The 22,548-nt window shown below is 39.3% G+C and overlaps 1 protein-coding gene across 4 annotated transcripts in view; it reads left to right on the top strand.

The window, feature by feature from the left end:
* The window catches only part of Lpar3 (lysophosphatidic acid receptor 3), a 66,898-nt gene that overhangs the window by 7,528 nt on the left and 36,822 nt on the right, over positions 1 to 22,548 (top strand). For 2 of the 4 annotated variants that reach the window (XM_042678025.1, XM_042678030.1), the window contains exon 2: positions 17,109 to 17,865. In XM_042678025.1, the coding sequence (XP_042533959.1) occupies positions 17,130 to 17,865 (736 nt within the window). In that variant the 5' untranslated portion in view covers positions 17,109 to 17,129. Of the gene's footprint in view, positions 1 to 1,450; positions 1,562 to 17,108; positions 17,866 to 18,450; positions 18,608 to 22,548 lie in introns of those variants that run through there. The other 2 variants (XM_042678038.1, XM_042678015.1) reach the window with 2 other exon arrangements.

Genomic DNA, 22,548 nt, shown 5'->3' on the forward strand with positions numbered 1-22,548 from the left:
GTTAATCCTGAATATGTTACCTGTTTAAATGTTCTTAATCTTAATGCACTTTACTTCTGTCTCCATTTAAGCTCTTATCTCACTTGATTTATGTTTCCTTTCACCTGCGAGGTCAGAATTCTCCCCCTTGGCAATGCTGATGTTTTGGTAGTTCTTTGTGTGGAGGGTAGAGGTGGGCATTTTGGCACAGGTAGCAGTATTTCTGACCTCTACCTGGTAGATGCCAGTAGTATACCACTTATAACTATTGCAGTGTCTCTAGATATCTTTGGGAAGAAGACGGGGTTAGCACTGCCTGGGACCCCACAGTTCCAGATTATGATGTTTGTGAGGGCATTTTTACATCCTTATAAATGTCTTAATACATCTTTGTCTTTGTATTGCTTTTTTTTTTTGTCAGTCATGGGACTTGAACTCTGGGCTTGGGTGCTATCCCTCAGCTCTTCAGCTCAAAGCAAGTGCTCTACTGCTTGAGCCACAATGCCACTTTCAGTTTTCTGGTGGTTTATTGGAAATAAGAGTCTCACAGACTTTCCTGCCCGGGCTGGCTTTGAACCGTAATCCTCAGATCTCAGCCTCCTGAGTAGCTGGGATTAGAGTAGTGAGCCACCGGCGCCCGGCACATTGCTTATTTTGAACAGTGAAGAAGTATTAACTGGACTGGGAAAAGAAGAATCAGTAAATGGGTACACTCTACTGTAACAGAACCAGTAGAACTTGTCTATCAATTACATGCATATAACTCTCCATAAATCGAAGTTCCAGGATCATTCAACAGAGAGAAAAGAATATAATGCCAACAAGGTTCGATTTTTATGGATGAGTAGGCCATTAGGATAAGTAGGACTCTAGCATTACCAGGTCACTATCAGTCCTAGATTTCCACCTTAACTTCTTATTGCTAAATAGTTGACAACTATAACCATGTCCAGTTGATAGACTCTGTTTTGTTGAGGGGCAAAGGAAAATTTTTTAGGAAAAAGTATAAAGTAACAGCACTCAAAGTTCTAGAAAGCTGCAAATAGGTTACCTCTCTTAGCTTTTTCTGAAACAAGAAAATTGCCTAATCATTGTAATTTTCTAGAATATATTTGCAGTTTGATTTTGATGTTTTTACTTGTTACATGGACTTTTCCATGATCATCTTTTGTCAAATACTTTAGGGAAGGGAACCACTTACAAGTTTTTATGGTATTTACCACAATCAGATTATAGCTCTTCAGGAAACAGTAAAAGTTTGCAAAAGGCATTCTTGTCATTATGGAGAATAACTGCATATTTCATTTCTCATGGGAACAGATAATTGTCTACCAAAGAGAAGCTCCACACATTAGAATGGAAAAAAAGAAAGTTGGACTAGAAAGAGGAGAAGTGTAGGGTCTTCTAGTTTTAGTTTTCTTCTCTGTGAAGTAGAGAATTTCCTATTGATCATCTGACCATCTTACCACAGGATCCGATGCAGAAAGATGTGGGCTCAGTCTGAAAGCTGTTGGTGGTACGCAGTGAATGTGTCTTCATGGGCTACTCCATAATACCAATAGAGTGGTCTGGAGGAAGTGTGGTAATGTACAGCTTACATGTGATATACATATGACTTACATCCTGATTCATTGATAGTAATTAGAAAATGTGCTAGCCTGAAAGTTCAGTCAATATAACTCACTTATGAAGCACCATAGGTTAACAACAAAGTATGCTGTAGGGTAGAGGCTGCTTTCCCCTTTTGAATACATGACCATATGGGAGCGGTGGCTTAATGCCATTACTGAGCATTAATTGGGATACCATATATGGCTAGCCCAGTTGAAGACTGAGATTCAAGGTTGAACTACGTTTGCTACTCTGTGTGATTCACTCTCTCACCACCATGAAGTCAAAAGTCAACTTAGGAATTATCACAAATTGGGAGCCATTTGTAGTTAGGATGATAGACATCAGGTTTCAGCTGAGCTGGCTAACTTCTTTTTTTCCTGATTATAAATATTCATCCGGGACTAATATGTTCAGTGGTGTTGGAAAAACACCAGTTAGTAACTGAACAGGGTGTGAGAGGAGGCCTGAGCTTTGAGTTTGTAATTCCAGTTACCCTGCAGGGAGGGAGCCATCTCAGTAAACTCTGCTGGACCCCTCACCTCACTTCCTGGGAATAGGCTTAGCCTAGGGCTCACTGAACTTTCTCTTCTCTACACCCAGAGGTGTGTGGGGCATTTACTTTCACCCAATTATCTCAATTAGATTTTCTCTCCCTTTTACTACAAAAGTAATTGAGGTTCAAAAAGGTGAATTGCTTCCTCTTACCCCCCAGGCCCTGTTGCTAATTACAGAGATCAAGTGTGTCACCACTTAAGCTGTTCCTAGCCCCTTATTTAAATAGCCCGAGGACAAAGGGACTCTTCCTGTCCCCACTTTGTAGATAAGGAAATTAAGGCACAAAGAGGCAAATTGACTTGCTAATAAGACTTCAACCTGATGACTTGCTTGTTGATGACGTGACTATTCTGTTGCCCCTTAAATGTCTTAAAGACTATAGTCCCTACTGTGTGTCCTAGCACCCTTGTTAAAATCCTATGATCTTACAGCCTTGTGGTTGTTTCTGGGCTCTCTATTCTGTTCCTCTGGTCTATAGATCTGTCATTATTCCAGTGCTATAAATTTTTATTACTGTAGCATTGGAATAAGTTTTAAGATCAGAAAATAGGAGGCCTGCAGCTTGGCTTTTTCTTAAGGTTGTTTTGGCAATTTAGGGTCCTACGTGGTTCTATATGGGTTTAGGGGTATTTTTCCTTCTAGTTCTATACAAATCTTATTGGAATCTTGCCAGAGATTTCTCTTTGAGAAGTATGGAATATTTTAGCAAGACTGTCTTCTGGGCCATGAACAGGAGATGTTTTTTCACTTATATCTGTGTCTTCTTTAATGTCTTTAAGCAGTGTTGGGGATTTTATATCTCCTTGATTGTTTATTCTTTAGTATTTTATTTATGCATGTATTTATTTATTATGTGTGTGTGTACACATGTTCATGTGGGTAGTGGGGCTTGAACTCAAGGCCTGGAAGCTGTCCCTGAACTTTTTTGCTTGAGGCTGATACTCTCACTTGAGTCACAGCGCCACTTTTGGGTTTTTTGGTGGTTAATTAGAAATGAGAGTCATGGAGTTTCTTGTTCCAGCAGGCTTTAAACCATCATATTCAGATCTCACAGTAGCCAGGATTACAGGAATGTACCACTGGTGCCTGGCTCAAGTGACATATGTTTAATGTATGTCTTGTATATGTGACATATGTTTAATGTATGTCTGAATTAATTTAGTCTAGGAGGCTTTTTTTTTTTTAGTCTGTTGTGTTTTCTACATTCAAGATAATTTCTTGCTTTCCAATTTGGTGTGCCATTTCTTTCTTTCTCCTGCTTGTTACTGAGTAAGAGTAGTGAGGGAAGGCATTCTGACCTTGCTCCTGATCTTAGGAGAAAAAGTTTTGTTTTCCCCATTGATGTTTTCTGCTAGTATTGGAGCACCAAATCTGAGTCCTGTGTCCTTTTACTGTAGCATGCTGCTCTCTTCTCTCTCCTCTTACCCTTCCACTCCTCCTTTTTGCTGTTTCTCAAGCAGTTCAGAGGGAAAGTGGCAGGTCTGAAGCCCTCTACTTTGGCACTTAGTCTTTATTGAGGCAGAGAAAGTCTTTACTTCAGTGTAAAGACTTATAGGATGGCCTTGCTATTATTCCCTATTAAAATGAGGTGTTAGAGCATAAATTTATAGATACCTAGAGTGCCACCGGAATATTACATTATATTTCTCGAAATTTTGACTGACCTCACCTTCTTGGGAAATGATATCACTGTACCACTAGTAAGTACTGCTAGAAAGTACTAGATAAAATGAGAGGATGGGTGGGGTTGGGATAGATGGGGAGGCATTGATTAAAATGCATTATACTCACAAACAGAGGTGTTGAATTGAAACTACTTTGTATAAGCCCTTAAGGATAGTAATAATAAAAATATGAAAGAAAGTACTACTGGAAGATAGTATTACCAAAAATGAAATTTTAAAAATAAAAAAAGAAAGTAGTACTATCACTAGCCAAGTACTTAATTTCCTGTGTGTTAGAAGTGTTGCTTGGATTGCATCCTTCCAGTATCCAAGATTGTTGTAATGATCATTGCTTTTTTTTGGTTGGTCATGGGGCTTGAACTCTGGGCCTGGGGCGCTGTCCCTGTGCTCCTCAGCTCAAGGCGAGCACCCTACCACTTTGAGCCACAGCACCACTTCTGATTTTCTAGTGGTTTACTGGAAACATGAGTCTCATAGACTTTCCTGCCTGTGCTGGCTTTGAACCGTGATCCTCAGATCTCATCCTCCTGAGTAGCTAGGATTACAGGCTAGGATTACACTGGCACCTGGCTGATCCTTGCCATTTTTAAAGGGGAAGAAGGTTCTGTTCAAAACAGTAGGGTGCATGTTAGAGCATGTTAGAGCATGTTAGATGGGCGACATCTGACCAGGTCCTGCTGACGGCCCCTTACCATTCTGTCTCTTCTGTGCATCACAGTCTGCAATGCTCTCCCCAAAGGGTACAGTCTACCCCAGAACCTCACAGATCTGGTTTTTCTTTGTCTAACTTGTTTTGAGCATCCATGCAAAAGCATCTTTTTCCCTTTTCTGTCTTCTTTCTGGCTCACCAACACCATGGCGGAACAGAAATGAAAAATCTACAAGATCAACTCCCACTTAGAAGACTGGGAAACCAGGGTTGAGTGCCTTAATTAGGCAATCTGTCTGACAGGGCATATGAAGACCTCCCTCCTTAGCAGGGGAATAAGTTTTTGTGGCTGAATGTTGCTTCTGCTCTCAGGTTAGGTTTCTCAGAGGTCCAGACTATATCTTTGTCTCCTGGGAAGTCCTTCCTTGTTCTTGGTTCTCTGCTCTTGGTTCTCTAAAGTGAATGTTGGAAGTAGATGTGTGCTCCCTGACAGAGGAAGAACATGAGCCTTTCCAGGCCAACTGTGGCTTCCCTGGCAATACATTTCCTTCTGGTCTGCTTGTTTTTAGTCAGTTCTGCGTGCCAGTCACCACATCCAAATTCCAGTCTGGATCCAGTTTTTAACCATGTCCACTTGCCAGCTTTGGTGCTTGACCCATCTTTTTCTTTTTTTCCTTGATATCTCCTTTGAAATACAGTTGGAACATGAATGTGGGTAAGAGGATGAACCATTAGTCAGCTGTTTACTGCAAGTCTGCCTCTGTTGTAAGACTGTTATCAGTAAGCCTTTGGGAAAGGCTGTATGTGGTGAATGCTATTTTTTGTGTTTTGTGATTATAAAGATAATTAACTTTTCTGATCCTCTAAGATCGCCATCCCCAATATCCAGCCTCTGCCTATTGGCTTCCAGCTTTGCTTGCAGGTTTACATGCCATTCTTGCATGAGACCTGCTGAAAGCTAGAAGGAACAGCCAACACTTGCTCATGCTCTGGTTGTTACCAATCCTTCACTTAGAGCTACAGGTTTCTTAGACAAAATACAATGACTTGACTAAAACAGAAGTTTATTTTTCTCTTATGTTCTGCAGTGAGTGTTTTAGGTTCAGAGGGTTCCTTTGTTCTTGGTTCTTTGCCATGCTGTGGGCTACTGCCTCTCAAAAGCTCTGCTTAAAAACTGATGGTCTTTATTTCCAATAAAGAAATTCGCTGGCAGTACAGTTCAGTAGTAGAGAGCAGTTACCTAGTATGAAGAAGGCCACAGTTTCAATCCCCAACAAGAAAGGGAGGAAGGAAGGCAAGAAACAAGGAAGAAAGAAGAAAAAAAGGAAGGAAGGAGAGAAAGAAGGAAGGAGAATAGAGGGGAGCAAAGGGGAAAGGCTTAAACTCAGGGCTTAGGGACCATCTCTGAGCTTTTTGCTCAAGGCTAGCACTCTAACACTTAAACCACAGGGCCACTGCAGCATTTTCTGAGTAGTTTATTGGAGATAAGAGTCTCACAGATTTTCCTGCCTAGACAGGCATGAGCCACTGGCTCCTGGCAAGAATTGCTTTTTCTTTCTTCCAAAGATCAATACTTGTGGTTTATATTCTGTCCAGAGACAAATCTACTGATGATGTGTTTGTTTCTCACAGCAATGTCAATTGCTATAAACATGTCTAAGTATTCTCAATTTCTGTTTATTATGGATGGAAACTTGTCCATGACTACTTTGATTTGAGCTGCTCTAGGGCTTTGGCCTTGTCTGAATGTTCAGTGCTAGATCACAGGCCTGTTTGTGTTCCAACTTGCCCAAAAGGAACAGTGCATGAGGTATGCATGTTCAGTGTCTTAGGGCTGACCTGCACTAGCACATTTCATTTTGTGTTTACTTTGAATTAGTGAGCCGTTAGTGGTGCTAAGTGGTCACCCCAGATGCAAGAAGGCTGGACAGTGGAGCATCCAGATGTGAGCTACAGGTCTATTATTCTGTAAAAAAGGAAATCATGATTTAGCAGTTCATTCTGGAACATGAAACTAAAAATCATTGAAGAAATAATTATAACAGAAGTCACAGGACAATTTGCAATTATGGCAAATGAGTTAGAAGAATGGCTGTGAGATCAATGTCATACATAGCAGGCTTCTTACTCAGGGGTCCTGCTGGCCCTTTGATGTCGCCTGATCCTCAAGACCACGTGGGTGGTAAGGCTAATGATGAGAAATGAGAAATTCAAGTGCAAAGAAGCTGAGATCCATTCCCAGGGAAAACACAAAAAGTTGAGATTGCCTTTGATCTTCTCTAAGCATATCTGGATTGTGACTAGAAGGAGCAGGTGGAAGAGCAGAGCTCTTAGGAATGCCACAGGAAAAGGAGGCTGTGGATGGAAGGAGGAAGAGCTTGTTCCTGAACTCTTCCCTCACTGCTCCCAGCTGCCAAGTTTCTTTGCCTCTCCAGGGACTGTATCTAGCTTGTGTCCCCAGGCTTGAAAGACTGTTTGTCATATGAAAGTTCCACCAAGGTTGCAGGCCTTGTGAGAACAAATTTAATTTTCAATTAAGCTTAATTTTAAAATTAAAAGCTATTTTTAAAGGTTTTTTATTTTTTGAGATATAGTCTTGTCAGTTAGTAAAAGCTGACCTTGAACTTTTGATTATCCTGTTTCTTCCTCCTGAGTGCTGGGATTAGAGGTCGGAGAGCAGCTCTTAGCCAGAAGCTTCCATGGCTGACCACTCACTGGAAATGCCTCTTTGGAGAATGGGTCAGTGGCACACACACACAAAAATGCACACATCTAACATGTGTGTTGCTTTTGCTTTGTATCTTGGCTGCAGGACCTGGTTGGCCCAGGAAATGTAAAAAAACAAAAGTAAATTGCTTTTTTTCCTCTATAGTGTCAGCTGCAAGTCTGGCTCATCTTTAAAATTAACACAGAAATCCATGTCATGGACTCCTGTGGCATATAAGACCAGGAATATATATGTGGAGTTTGAATTAATCCTGGACCACACTGAAGAACATTTGTGAGGCAGTCTGCAGTATGTAGAAATCTGGTTGGATTCCAAAGCAATCATCTTTGCACTATGTAATCTGTATAAACTTGTGCAGATCACTCATTATAGTAGATTATTTATCATGTGCAGAGAAGTGTACTGGATTTTTGGTATGTGTGAGAGAACTATGATACTGGTCAGAGTCACTGTATTTATGATTTATTCCTCTTACTTCTTTGAGAGTTGCTATAACTAGAGAATGTTATATGTAGTAGATTACTGTCAAAGATTATGAAAATCCACAGCATATTATGGCTTCTCAAGTACCTGGTTTTTAAATTCTTTTAAAATTAAATATATATTTTTATTGTAGAGATACTATACAGTGGGGTTACAGTCACATGAGTAAAGTAATGAGTACATTTCCTATCAAGCATTTTTCCCCCCTCCTTTGTTTTTCCTCTACCTCCCCATCTCCCCACCTCCCCAACTCCTCCCTCCCCCTCCAAAGCTGTAGTTTGTTTTTAACATAGTGTCTTGTGCATCTCATTGTTACAATGGGTCAACCTGTATCCTTATTTCAGCATTTTGTTATTTCCCTTCCCCTCCCTAAATTAGAAAAATGTATATACAAGATGCAGGACACCGAATCAAACACAGTGACAACAGGGGTTATACCATGGGGGAAGAACAAAAAAAATCACATAGTACATTATAAGTACATTGAAAACAACAGCAAGAAAGATTAAAAAAACCTCTGTGTCCCTATCTTGGGTTTCATTTCACTTAGCATCATCTTATATGTTAAGTACCTGTTTTATAGCATTTTAATGACTCTTAGAGGTCCACAGGCAAGGAGTAGTCTGGTTAGCAGGTAGACCAGTTACTGATTATATAGTGGGTGCAGAGTTCATGGGAAAAAATAAGAGATGAGATGGCACCCCCAAAACAGAAGCAGTAGGGAGCAGTTAACATTCCTCAGGGAACGTAGGAGGGGAGGCTTGCTGCTTATACAGAGCTGCTTGACACTAAGCAACAGTAGCAACCCGCCACCCCCATCTCAACTTGGAAGAGAGGAAGCAGAGGAAATCACTATCTCAGCCTCAGGCTATTCACTCATCTCATACCTTGCTGTCCCTCTCACTGGCAGAAGCTGGCCAGCACAGAAGCTTTTGATATAATCCCCAAAGGCAACCTATAGGGTACAGAGCAAATGGAGGGATTTTAGGGGAGCTGGAGGGACAACAGTATTCACTTGCCTTTTCTATTCATTTGCATGATGTGGTTACCTTTATGTCAGGATGTGAACCTGGTACGAGAGGAAGGAAGGCAGGATGAAGAGGTTGAGCCTCCTCCTTCAATGGTGACTGCAGCTTCCTGGCATAAAGTGTAGTTAGTGTTCTTGCTGGAGATCCTTCTGACTTGTTCCTTTGGTAGTAGAAGTGCTCTACTTTGAGATCTCTAAGGTCTAGTAGAAGAGCCGTTTCCTATGACAGCTGCATGCTTATACGATATTATTTTTCTTTTAATGGAGAATTTGAGGATTTAGGGGGGCAAGTAAGAATTTAGAAGCAAGATGGCATCACTGCCAACCACTGGTGACCTGGTGACTGGCTACTGTGGGACATCAGTAGGAAGAAGCCACTTAGAGCAAGGGACTACTTGTGTGTCCTTCTTACGACTGATGGAAGAGCACATGTCATGAGATACAGTAAATAAGGGAATCCAGTACTACAGCTAGATTAGGACAAGCCGTTTGGACCCAAACTTGTCTGTTGTCAATATTTCTCTACAAACAAAGATTTCCTTCTCCATGGAAAGGCATTTGTGGTAAACGAGCACTTCAGAGTTTTTCAAAATAATTTTTACAGGGGACAAGTTTTTTTGTGAATGAAGAATATATCTTTCAGTTATGACTTTTCCATTTACACGTTGACATTCTTCACTCTTTCAAACATGTAAGCAACTACAATGTGGTTACACAAGTCTGTAAAGACCATTTACTCTAGCATTAGAACATGTGGAGTTATATATATTCATTTTGAGTATAGCCACTAGTATTTTTATTTTATAAGGATCAAAGGATAGAAGTACCTCATCTTTCTAGCCCAAGAAGTTAGAAAAAGATGAAATTTTTGTAATAGGTTAAACACAAAGATTTGTATTACATTTAGATAAACTAAGTCAGGACATTTGCTGGTCACATAAAGTGCAGTATATCACCTCTTTTATTTAGTCCTGCATGTTTCCAGTCTGCCTTCCTGTTTAATCAAAGAGTATAGGCCAGTCTGCAGTCATCAAGAACATCTGGGGAACAATACCTTTGATTATAGCTATTTGATAAACAAGTCCTAGCTTAGAAGCTGTGTGTATACACACATAGTATAAATCCACCTACTCGATGGGGAGAGAAGACAGTAGGTTAACTGGCTGAAATGCCACAGGCTGTTTTTCCTGCCTAAAGGGTGCAGAGTTGTGCTTTGTCAGGAAAATCTGTTTATTCTGCTAAGCTTTAAGAAACTGAGTAACCTAGCCTTAGCAACCATAGCGGTTTAGCTTTCCCAAGGAAATGATGTAAGTCTAGCATGATAAGGAAATGGATTCTTAATAGTCCTCTCTTAGCAAGCACCCACAAAGTAGACATATTGGTTTTATCCAGGAATTGGTTTTATCCAGAGGCTTCTAATATTCTATGATGGGCGATATCCTTTCTGTTTAATCTATATCAAATTGCTACTCCTCTATTTTATCATAACAAAGAATAAATTAACTAATTAGGAAACCCAGGAGTGTTATCTGTTTTGAAATTATCGTGGTATAATAGAGTTGTAGCATTCACTCTCTTCCTTCTTGAAAATTAAAAAATAGTTATTTGCAGAGGTTTTATATTTAAAGAAACACTGAACAAATAGCAAAGTTCCCATATTCCCCTCCTAAACACCATATCCCCTATCATTAAAACTTACATTTCTGTGGTATATTTGGAATAATTAACAAAGTGGTATGAGTGCATTATTATTAGCCTATACAGATTAATTTGATTTCTAACCAATATCATTTTGTCCCATACAATATAAGCTTTATATATATAGTCATTCTGTCTCCTTAGGCATCTCTTGATTGTGATAGTTTCCAGATTTTCCTTGTTGTTGTTGGTATTGTTGTTTTTCTCCCCAGCTAGGGAAGTGTTGGTGTTTTTCTTATGATTAGCCTGAAGCTTTTGGTTTGGAAAGAGGATCACTGAGTAAATTGCTATTCCTATTGCTCTTGCTAGCACATGATATGAAGATTACACACTAGCTACAGGGCTTAGAATGATTGCTGTTGGACTTGCCTGGCTGAAATAGATTTTGTTGTTTCTCCATTGAAAAATCATTGCCATTCCATTTCCCTTTGGTCAGGGCTTGAACTCAGGGCCTGGGCATTGTCCCTGAACTCTTTTGCTCAAGTCTAGTGCTCTACCGCTTTGAGCCAAAGTTGGACCACTTCCAGTTTTCTAGTGGTTAATTGGAGATAAGAGTCTTACAGACTGTTCCTGCCTGGGCTGGCTTCAAACTGTGTTCCTCACATCTCAGCCTCCTGAATAGCTAAGATACAGGCATGAGCCACTAGTGCTTAGTTCTCCTTTCCTTTTTGGGAGGAAGTCACTAAGCATAGTCACTAGGTCCATTTAAGGAATGGCTACTTGGACTCCTTAGAGTGGACACTCTGTATAATCTACTAGGAATTCTTCTGCTCAGGAAATCTGTTTTCTTATGTTGACCTTTATTTCTCTTAGTGTAGACTCATGGACATTTAAGTTATACTTTAGATTATAATCTCACAGCACCTTACTTATGTTGTTGCTTGAATGTGTGTACTTCTCACTATTGAGCCCCCTCTATATTTGAAGTATTCTGACATGCACACTTACAGGAAAGCCATCTCTGTGTGGAATTGTCCTTCAGACCACCCAGACTTGCCTCCTTTGGTTTAGCCACTGTTCAAAGGAAGCAAACACCATCCTCACACCTCTCAGCCAACAGAAGTTGGAACCAAGTCTATCCAGGAAAATGAAAGAGTTGTAAGACCTAAATTAGAGAGTGCATATCCAGAAGAAGAGAAAAGTAGTAATGGTCAGTTTGGGTGAAGGTCAGAGATGTGAGGGTATGTGTGGACAGGCTATATCATTCAATTCTAAATCTAACAGGTATTTACTGAGAATTCATGTGTGCTGAGCCTTCTTCCTGGCTCTAAGAGATATATCACAACAATACAAAATATCTACCTTCGTCAGTATACCATCTACCAACTCAACAGTGCTGGTGAGAAATGCTGTAAAGAACAGAATAAGGCAGGGTAGATGGCTTATGTGCAATAGGGTTGGGAGCTCTTTTGAGAATGGTGGGAAAAGGATCTTTGGGGAAGTGATGTTTGTGCAGGAATGAGGTAGAGAAATGAGCCCTGTGGGCGTCCAAGAGGGGAAGAAGCTTCTAGAACAGCAAGGCCTTGAAAATAAGACTAAAGTGAATTTCAGGGATTGTAGGTGAATTTAAATCTCCATGCTATCCTTGTTTTGCCACTAATATGAATTAGTAAAAAGAAACCAGTAAATAAACATGATCACATATGCAGAGTTTCTTGCCAAGGTACCAACTGTCTAACATCCAATTCTCACATGATTAGGGTTTCTAGAAAAGAAGTTTGTTCTACATTTGTGGACTGCAGGAAAGGAAAATATGCACCGCATCAACTGACCTTCTCTTTGATGTGCTATGATTCCTCCTGGGTTGGGGGAGGGAGGAGAAGGAGCATTAGGAAAAACCAGCTGAAGAGCCAGGCAGCCACTTGTCTTGGAAGATGTAGCTAGAAATAAAAACAGTTTGAGTGGTTTTCAAATGTCTTAATTTTCATAATTGTTTCCACATTCTGGGCTGGCTGGACAGTTTTTTTTTTTCAGAGAAGTAAGTTTGGGAGAGTCTAAATGAAAGCTTTGCTCATGAAGTTTTCATTTGAATTCTACATATAGACTTTCAAAACCCTCATTTTATGAAGTCTTAAATTACTGAAGTTTGAAGTTGTGGTAATTGCTCCAAAGTTTAGCATCTTTTGTTTCTGGGTCAGACCTATCAAATGCTAACCTTTAGTATGAAAAACAAGTAAACAAACAAACAGCTTGAGATCTGGCAGAAATAAAGCTGAGCCATGTTAATATGGTCCGGAAACTGACCATCCTGTGTCCTTCTTATCTGGGGCTATTATAAAAAGACAGATGCCAAAGGCTATTTTGAATGCCCATCTATTTTTATCTAATAGTATGGGCAATCTTTGATTTGATCAGATCATTTTTATTTTACTAATGCTGTAATTAAGGTAAGGGCTAGATTCTGTATGGTATCTCATTTGTCTTAAGAAAGAAAGCATACTGTTTTGGATAAACTTGTGGTTTATGAGCCAGGATTGCCTGAACAAAATTTTCCACTACCCAGCAGTGGAAACTTTGAAAGGTACCTCAGTTTCCTTGTAGTAATAGTAACTATCTTAGTGTTGGGAAGATTCAGGGAGATGATCCATGTAAAATGTTTGGCTTAACATCCGGCACAAGTTAAGTACTCTCAAATATTAATTTTAAAAGTAGTAACACTAGAGTGGAGCTACTCAGTAACTCAAGAAAATAGTAAGTGAGGAAGCTGACTGTGGTGGAGTATGCCTGTAATCACAGCTATTCATGAGGTGTACGAAGGAGGATTGTGGTCTATGGTCTGAGGCCAGCCCTGGTAAATGAATTAAAGCCTAAAGGTCTGGGGACATTGCTCAAGTAGTAGAGCTATGTGACCTGGCCATCTAATGAGCCCGTTGGGCAGCTGTGCAGAAGCTGCCACAGCTTTCAGATAAGAAGAATAAGGAGATTACTTTGAGTCAGGGGAGGTATCTTATAGGAGAGGGTTTCTACACAATACTAAGATAATAGCAATTTCTTTGAAATACCAGAATTATGATTTAGTGTTTGAGAGAAGTCAAGAAATGATAAATTGGTCATTTGTTTTAAACTTGCTAAAGTTTTTGGTGATTTCCAGCTAGGAAAATATGATTAATTCCAATAAGCTTAGGATCACATGGTAGAGAAGAAAAGAAAATAAGAAGCACTCATGTAAACTATCCAGTTACTCAGCTTTGGAGCTCTGAGGTGATGATGACCGGAGAATTGATGAAAGTTACATCATATATATGGTCAGTTGTTTGCAGGGAAAGTTTATACTTAGGTGGAACTTTAAGTAAAATTGTATCTTTGTTGTCACTGAAAACTTTATCATGCTTTGTATTGATAAGGAGAAACAAAATATTGTAAATCTCTGAGGATTTTTCTTTCAACATTAAATTCAAGTTCTCAGAACTATGAAAGAAAGGACGTAGGCATAGAAGTTATAGAAAGAGAAAGGTTGTATAGGTTAAATTGAATGAGTGTTTATTTATTAAATATATAAAACATGGAAAAGAAATAGAAAAGAACCAGAAAAAACTTTTTTATTAATTTACTTTATTGTTATTATAGAGGTGATGTACAGAGGGATTACAATTATGAGTCAGGTAATGAGTACATTTCCTGTTGTATGGTGTTTTCGGTTCCCAATCCCTACTGGTATCTCCAACCACAAGTTGTATAGTTCACTTTCATTAGTGTCCAGTGAGCTCCACTGCTACATTTTTCTTCACCCTTTTTCCCTCAAGTTCTGTACCCTCCCCCAATCCTTCCAAAGATGTACCCTTAAATACACCATACGTAAGGTAAAGAAGACAAAAACTAACAACTAAAAATAAAGGTGGGGGGGAGTCTTTTGTTTCCATATCTTGGAGTCTGTTTCAGTATGTATATTATTTTATATAAATATGAAGAGGCACTTAGACATTGTGCATTTTTGTTTCTTTCCTTAAAGTATCCTCTTTTGGTCTTACTGTGTATATCTAGAATCATGTATAATTTATCATGTTTCAGTGCATTTTAGATCTAATTCTCACATATCAAACATGCGTTGTTTCTCTCTGTGAGCTTGGCTTACCTCAGTTAACAAGATCTGTTTTAGTTCCATCCATTTCCCTGCAAATGACATTATTGTATTGGAAAGAATGATTTTTCAATTACATTTTTATTATCTTTAAGTAGTTGTACAAATGGGTTACAATTCAACATGTCACTTTATAGGTACAATGCATCTTGGTTGATGTTAGCCCTTTCTCCCCCATCCCTCCCAACCTATCTCCTTTATTTTCCTAATTTGATAGGCTGCACATTATTATGACTGCATTCTCGCTCCTTCCTTTCTACATTCCTCTATCTTCCTCCTCCCTTTGACCTTCTCAAATACCAGCTTCTTGGTATTCATGGTGTTAGATTGTAAATTGTTCTTCATATACCATAGTTCAGTTAATATGTTTGTGTACATGTGCATATGACACTGTATATGTTGACATATCTATTTATAAATTAGATCTAACTTCCACAAATGAAAGAAAATATACATCTTTTATGTCTCTGAGCCTGACTTCATTTAACTACTTAACATACTTTCTTCCTAATGGACGTTCTTCCTAATGGATGAGCAAAATTCCATTGTGTTTATATATCACATTTTCTTGTTCCATTGTCCATTGAGGATCATCTAGGCACTTTCCACACCTTTGTTATGGCAAATAGTGCAGCAGTGAACATGATTGTTCAAGTGGCTTTACTGAATCCTGACTTACAATCTTTTGGATAAATGTACTGCTGGATCATAAAGTAGTTCTATGTTTAGTATTTTGAGGAATCTCCAAACTTCTTTCCAAAGTGTATGTATCGGTTTACATTTCCACTAATAGTATATTAGGGTTCTTCGCCCCCCACCCCACTCTGTGTTTATAGTCTTGAAAATGGCCATTCATTCAGAGGTGAGATGGAGTCACAGTGTTGTTTCGTATTACATTTCCTTTATGGCCAGAGATGTTGAGCATTATTCATGTGCATTATTTCTGGATCTTCTATTCCAATGAGTGTTGGGCTTATTTTTGTGCCAAAAAGTTCTACCATTCTTAATTCTACCAACTTAATTCTTAAGTTTCTACATTTGGGATTGTTTTCATTACCTTTTCCTATACCTTAAAAATAGTCAACACACATATACTTCTTTTATATATATATCATTGTATATGAATGCATGCAATTATTTGTAATTAAAGAAAGGATGTACTTTTCCTTATATTACCACAATCATTGTAAATATGATTTTCATTTGCTGTGTGTGTGTGTGTGTGTGTGTGTGTGTGTGTGTGTGTGTGTGTGTGTGTTTTAACCAATTCCTAATTTGTTGATCTCATTGCCTGTTTTTCCTAAAAGTAGAATCTAGTGTCAGGGAAAAGTTATGGCTAATCATAATTGTCCTGTGACATATGATTTTAAGACAAAAAAACTTCCTAGTCTCATAAAAAGTTTTGCAAAAAAATGTGCAAGAATGAACTACCTTGGCTTTGATGAGGAAAAGTTGAATTTGAAGATTTTTTTGAGGGGTTGGTTGTGGTGCTTGAACTCTGGACCTGGGTACTGTCTCTGAGCTCTTCAGCTCAAGCCTAGTGCTTTACTACTTTGAGCCACAGCACCACTTCCTGAATTTGACAATTTTTGAAGGAAAAATCATTAAGGTTTCAGTGCACTGTATAATCACCAAGTTAACCAAATGTAAAAGACCAAAACTAAAAACTTTTCTTTTAAAAAATTAAAAAATTATGGTATTTTAATATGAATTTTAACATATGTCCTAGTAACATATTAATCTTGATATTTTTAATAATCAGTTGAGGATAACATAGTATTTAACTCAAAAACATCTTAGCTATGTAGAGTATGCACAAGATAAAAAACGCAGATTGTCATGATTATTTTTGGTGGTACTGGAGTTTGAATTCAGGGCCTTGCACTTCTTAGGTAGGAACTCTACTGTGGAACCATACCTCCAAACTTTTCTTCCTTGGTTATTTTTTAGATAGGATCTTGCCTTTTGTCCATGTGGATACCTGGACCATGATGCTCTGATTTCACATTCTCCATGGAGAATGCACTGTCTCATCCAACTTCTTTCCATTGAACTGGGTCTTGTAAACCTTTTTGTCTAGGCTGGCTTTGAACCATGATCCTCCTGATCTCTGCTTCCTGACTAGTGAGGATTACAGGCACATGCCACCACATCTAGTTCATCTTTTAAAAGTTAACTGAAAAAACACCAGAAGAAAGCACTCATTAATGATTTTGTGCTGTATTGTAATTGTTACCAGTGCAGAGTTAATATTGTAGGACTCGGGACATTTGAGATATATGCTGCCACCATCATCCATTCATCAGTTAGTCCAGCTATTCAACAATGATCTCTCATGAGCCAGGCAGACGACTGGATCCTGAGGTTATTTTTAATGATGAACAAAGAGACACAGACCCTCCCCTAATGAAATTATGGCTTATTTTGGGAAACAAACAGATTTTTAACGTGCAAGCTCATTGCCATGATAGGAGGTCTGGGGTGATGTATTGGAATAAGGGCATCCATACTGAGAGATTAGTTAAGAGCCAGAAGAAGGGGCCCAACAATGCTAATTAAGTGACTGATTTCACTAAGAGCCATACTTATTTCTTGTCTACATTTCTTTCTAGGGTGTTCAGCTCTTCTCCACAATGAATGAGTGTCACTATGATAAACACATGGACTTTTTCTATAATAGGAGCAACACTGACACTGCAGATGAGTGGACAGGAACAAAGCTTGTGATTGTTTTGTGTGTTGGAACATTTTTCTGCCTGTTCATTTTTTTTTCCAATTCTCTGGTCATCGCAGCAGTGATCAAAAACAGAAAATTTCATTTCCCCTTCTACTACCTGTTGGCTAACTTAGCCGCTGCAGATTTCTTTGCTGGAATTGCCTATGTATTCCTGATGTTTAACACTGGCCCAGTTTCAAAAACTTTGACTGTCAACCGCTGGTTTCTCCGCCAGGGGCTTCTGGACACAAGCTTGACTGCCTCCTTGACGAATTTGCTGGTTATTGCTGTGGAGAGACACATGTCAATCATGAGGATGCGGGTCCACAGCAACTTGACCAAAAAGAGAGTGACATTGCTCATTCTGTTTGTGTGGGCCATCGCCATTTTCATGGGGGCGGTCCCCACACTGGGCTGGAATTGTGTCTGCAACATCTCTGCCTGCTCTTCCCTGGCCCCCATTTACAGCAGGAGTTACCTCATTTTCTGGACTGTGTCCAACCTCATGGCCTTCTTCATCATGGTGGTAGTATACCTGCGGATCTACATGTATGTCAAGAGGAAGACCAATGTCTTGTCCCCACATACAAGTGGGTCCATCAGCCGCCGGAGGGCACCCATGAAACTAATGAAGACTGTGATGACTGTCTTAGGTAAGAGGAACCACGTGAGCCATTATGGTCATCCCTTCAGCAAAATTTTATTATCTACTGTGTGCAAGGTACTTACTAAACCACCAGAATATAGCAGGGAAGATCAGACATTAATCCCTCCCCCCCCATAAATCCCCACATGGAGTTCATACTCTTAATAGGAGAAGACAAAAATAAGAATTCTAAACAAAATAAGTAAACTATATAAATCAACAATAGTTCTATACAGAAAATAAATTATACAACCCACTAAGCAAGTATAGTTTGTGATATAAAAATGCATTCGAGTGACAACTCAAAGATGGTTTTTGAGAAGAGAATGAAGGTAGAGCAGGAGTGAACTGCTTGGGATCTGGGAAAGGGATCCAGGTAGAAGGTTGAAGGTAGCACAGGAACCCTGTGTAGCAGAGGCTGGTGTGGGTGTAGTAGAGGTTGCAGGGAGGACAGCAGGAGAGGCCAGGCCAGAGAGCTCTAGGGGAAAAGGGTAGTGCGCTTGGATTATGCCAGGCCTGGTAGTTATAAGAACTCTAGCTTCTCTGAGATGGTTTTGAACAAGGGTGTGATATGATCTGACTTCTATTTTAGTGGCATCTCTGGCTGTTCTTTTAAGAAAATGCTGCCCTGCGACAAATATTTTTCGAGACATCACACAGCCCAGAAAGCAGGGGGAGGTGACAGATCAGATCTTGGATATATTTTACAGGTAGGATTGGCTGATGAAAATGAGACAGGGAGGAGAAAGAGGAGGATGTTGTTAACTGAAATGGGGAATATTGAAGAGGAGGAAATGTGGAGAGGGGAACAGGAGTTTTGTTTTGGACAGGCCAAATTTAAGATCCTCGCAGACACCCATACGGAGTGCCAATCCTATTGAATAGATAGTTGAATATAGGAATCAGGAATTCAGGATTTTGTTCTGAGATACTGTGCACTCATCAGTCTTTGTGGGAAGGAAACTATCCTTTAAAGCACAAGACCTCAGGAGCTCACCATGCAAGTGAGTGTGAATGTCAAAGAGGACCAAAGAAGGAATCTTGCTCGTATCACTCCAGTGTTTGAAGCAGCCAACCAAGAAGCACCAGCAGGAGGATTTGGAACCAACAGGAGGTGAAGGTAGCCTAGAAGGAAGAGAAGAGAGCAGCCAAGGAATGGGAATGCAGGTTGAGTATCATGACCCCAAATGCTTGGGATGGGACGTATTTCAAACGTTTTATGTCTTGGCACTCACAGTGTTACAGATTTTGGAGCAATTCAAGTTTTAGATACTCAGGTCAGTGATGCTTAACCAGCATTTGCAGTGTTAATACTCCCAGGAGGTCACTTGAGTTATCATGTAGTACTAGATTTTGCCAAGTGGTAGTTTTTTGATGATCCTGGGAGTAACCAATTTTTCTTTAACTGAGAGCTCAATTGGGGTAAAATTAAGAAAGAAAAGGAAAAGAATTTAGGGCAGTCAGTTAGGACAGCTCTGAGTTTTACTTTACACCAAGAGCCAAATCTCAAAGAAGACACAGCTGGTCCAGTATATGTTTCCTGTATTTTATTTTCACTATGATAGGTGGCCTGTTCCCCACCCTGAGTCCAGTCTTGGGTTACAGGTAGAATTTGTGTAGGCAAACAGGAACTTCTGTGAAAGACCATGTTTCACTAACGGTGGTAGCTGCCACAGTGAAGACAATTGTGGAAACACATTTCAAGAGTATATTTCTGTCAAGTCCCAAAGTGAAGGACTAGGAATGAATTATGGAGGCACTAGTAGAGACTGGGGATGAAGAGTGCATGTGGTATGGCTGGAGACCATCACCATGTCTGTAAGTCCTGATATTACTTATAAAAGACACATATAATTATTCAGACAATTTCAAAGTGCGGGTTTATTGAATGCAAGTTTATATAGTCTTTACTGTGTACCCTAAGTGTTTTTGTGAATATGTACTTGGTAACTCTGTGATTGACAAGAGGAAGAAACTGAGCAGGTTTAAACAGTAGCAAAGTCATTTCTCTGATAGTGATTGGGCAAAGCCTCGTTGTGGGCTTGGCCTCCAGAACACATATGTTGAATATTATACTCTGCACTTAGTTTTGATTTATTTGGATCTTTTCTGGTATCCTCTTCATCCATTCTCCCTTTTCAGTCATCTTAATTTTCCTCTCAGCACTTTGACAAAAACAAGAAAGGCAAGTTCACCTTCATCAACATTTCTGCTTCTTATCTAACTAGAATATTAATAGTTTGGGTAAAGAGTGATGTTTAACATTTACAAGTTCCTAGGCTGCACTATGACCAATACTTAATTTATAGACATAATTATTTGTTCGCCATGTGTGTTGAAGAATTACCTGCCTGCTTAAGAAAAACTTTTTTTTAGTACAATAGACATCATATATGCAGGAGGTAGAAAGGCTTCTGTACTTCTAGAAGGAGAAAATAGGACTCAGAGTAACAGTCTTGGTCACTAGCTTTGGTATCATATATACAATTTTGCTAACAGTTGTGGAAGTGTTTAAAAAAACAAAGGAGGTGTGTGGTTTGGATAGGTGTGGTATGAGGTAAGAGTAAAACCGGAATCACAATGAAATTGCCAAATAGGATAAGAGAAGTAGTGGGATTAAGATGAAATAGCACTGGGGAATTGGTTAATGGCAGGAAGACACTTTGGTATGGAGGAGCTGGGGAAGTTTCTTGGTGGTGAGACAGAGGGATCCGGTGGGAGACAGGAAGCTTGGGGAAGGAGAAATGAAACTGAAGAGGTAGGTAGTATCGTGTTACAGCTGTCTTTATCTTTGGATAATGGAGAGTTTTCATTCATTTTACCTTTTCTTGATCAAATTTCCTCATCTTCCCAAGTTATAAAGTTCAATGATCCCATTTCAACAATAAATAACCAAAGGGGAGAATGAGAAGGAAGAGAGAAGTGTGTGTGTGTGTGTGTGTGTGTGTGTGTGTGTGTGTGTGTGTGTGTGAGAGAGAGAGAGAGAGAGAGAGAGAGAGAGAGAGAGAGAGAGAGAGAGAAGGTGGGAGGAGGAAAGGGAAAGGGAGAGGGAAAGGGCCAGAAGAAGAAGAAAAAGAAAGAGTACAGATGAGTGAATGAATGAATAAATGAGAATCTTCTAAGGCAATAACCAATACAGAGCTCTTTCAGTGAACTGTGTGTCAAACCAGAGTGCCTATTTTTATAAGAGCAGCTATAGTGTCTTCCTATGGAGAAAGACCCCAGTTGGTTTTATCTAATACATGTAAGAATTTAATTGCCTAAAATAGTCATCTACTAAATGATATACGTTAGAAAAATCTGCCATCATTGTAGTTACTGTGTCTCATAATGTGGAGATAAATAGCTTAAAACTAATTTCTCAAATTATTAAAGGATATGACAAAATGACAAACTTTTCTATGATATCTTTGATATGTATCTTGTAAGGAAAAAACTCATTTAACAATAAATCCCATAGTTCCTTACTTATGCTCTTCTTTTCGATATTAGAAAGTCAGCTTATAAATATACATTAATTATCTATTAAACAACTACTAAAGGCAAGTGATTACATTGATAATGTAGTGTAATAATAACTTGGGAGAAGGAGAAAAGGCTGGGATGGGGTTATTGAATTTGGTGAAGCTTCTTAGAAGAGATGTAATTTGGAAGGGAAGTGAGAACTACACAGACAGGGCAAGAGATACTTGAAATAGGAAAAAGAGCGTGATTGAACTTGTGATGGTAGGAATGTCTACAGCTTGTGTCATACGCAGGGAAGGGCCCCTGGGAAGAGATGCTTGTTGTGTCACAGAAGCAGATAGCAATGGACCTGAAAGGTTAGGTCAGCTGTCCTCTTTGAAAGAGAGATAGACCAAAATATCTTTATGTTCCTTTCCAGCATAAGGATTTTAGTTGTTCACAAAAGCACACAGAGCAGACTTGAACATAGAGTCTTTTCTTGAGGGTGATGATGGTGGCATTGATTGATGGTGTGAGTTTCAAATCTGCATGACTGAAAAGGCAGGAAGGCATCCTGTTCTCATTTCAGCAGCCCCGAGGCAGTATGCTTGCTCACTTCTGGGCTATAATGTGTAATGGGGCCCTTTATAAGAAGTTGCTCATTGGTGCTCATTGAAAAGACATTGAAGACATATGATCCTTCTTTCCAAAGGGCACCATGGTCCTGACTAAAAATTTCAGAAGTCTACTTGTCAGTAAACCCAGCTGGTCAGCTTGTTTATTATCAGACAACACACCATGTGAACTGTACGTGCAAGGATCAGAAAATAGGCAAAACTTTCTGTTTTGCAATGTTTTGGAATTCAAAAGAAAGGGTGAAGGGATTTGTGAACCATACATTTGAAGCCTTCTGTTGAAACCATGCTTCTGTGAACCTTCCTGTTTCTTAGAGTGATGTTCATCAAACTGGATCATAAACCACTGAGTGTCCCCAGTTACCCATGGGCAATACATCAAACCACAGATAGTACCACACTCTACATTTACTATAGTTTTTCCTGTACATATATACTAATGATATAGTTTAATTTATAAACTAGGCATAGTAAGAGATTAACAGAAATAACTGATCATCAAGCTCAGCAACCTCCGACTACAGGCTAGTTTTATTTTTTTGTTTCTTTATCAAGTGGGAAACATTCACTTCTTACTTAAAACAAGTACTTTTGGAACCATGATGAAGTGA

This window comes from Dipodomys spectabilis, unplaced genomic scaffold (genome assembly GCF_019054845.1).
Source record: "Dipodomys spectabilis isolate Male_0828 unplaced genomic scaffold, ASM1905484v1 ptg000002l, whole genome shotgun sequence".
Taxonomy (NCBI): domain Eukaryota; kingdom Metazoa; phylum Chordata; class Mammalia; order Rodentia; family Heteromyidae; genus Dipodomys; species Dipodomys spectabilis.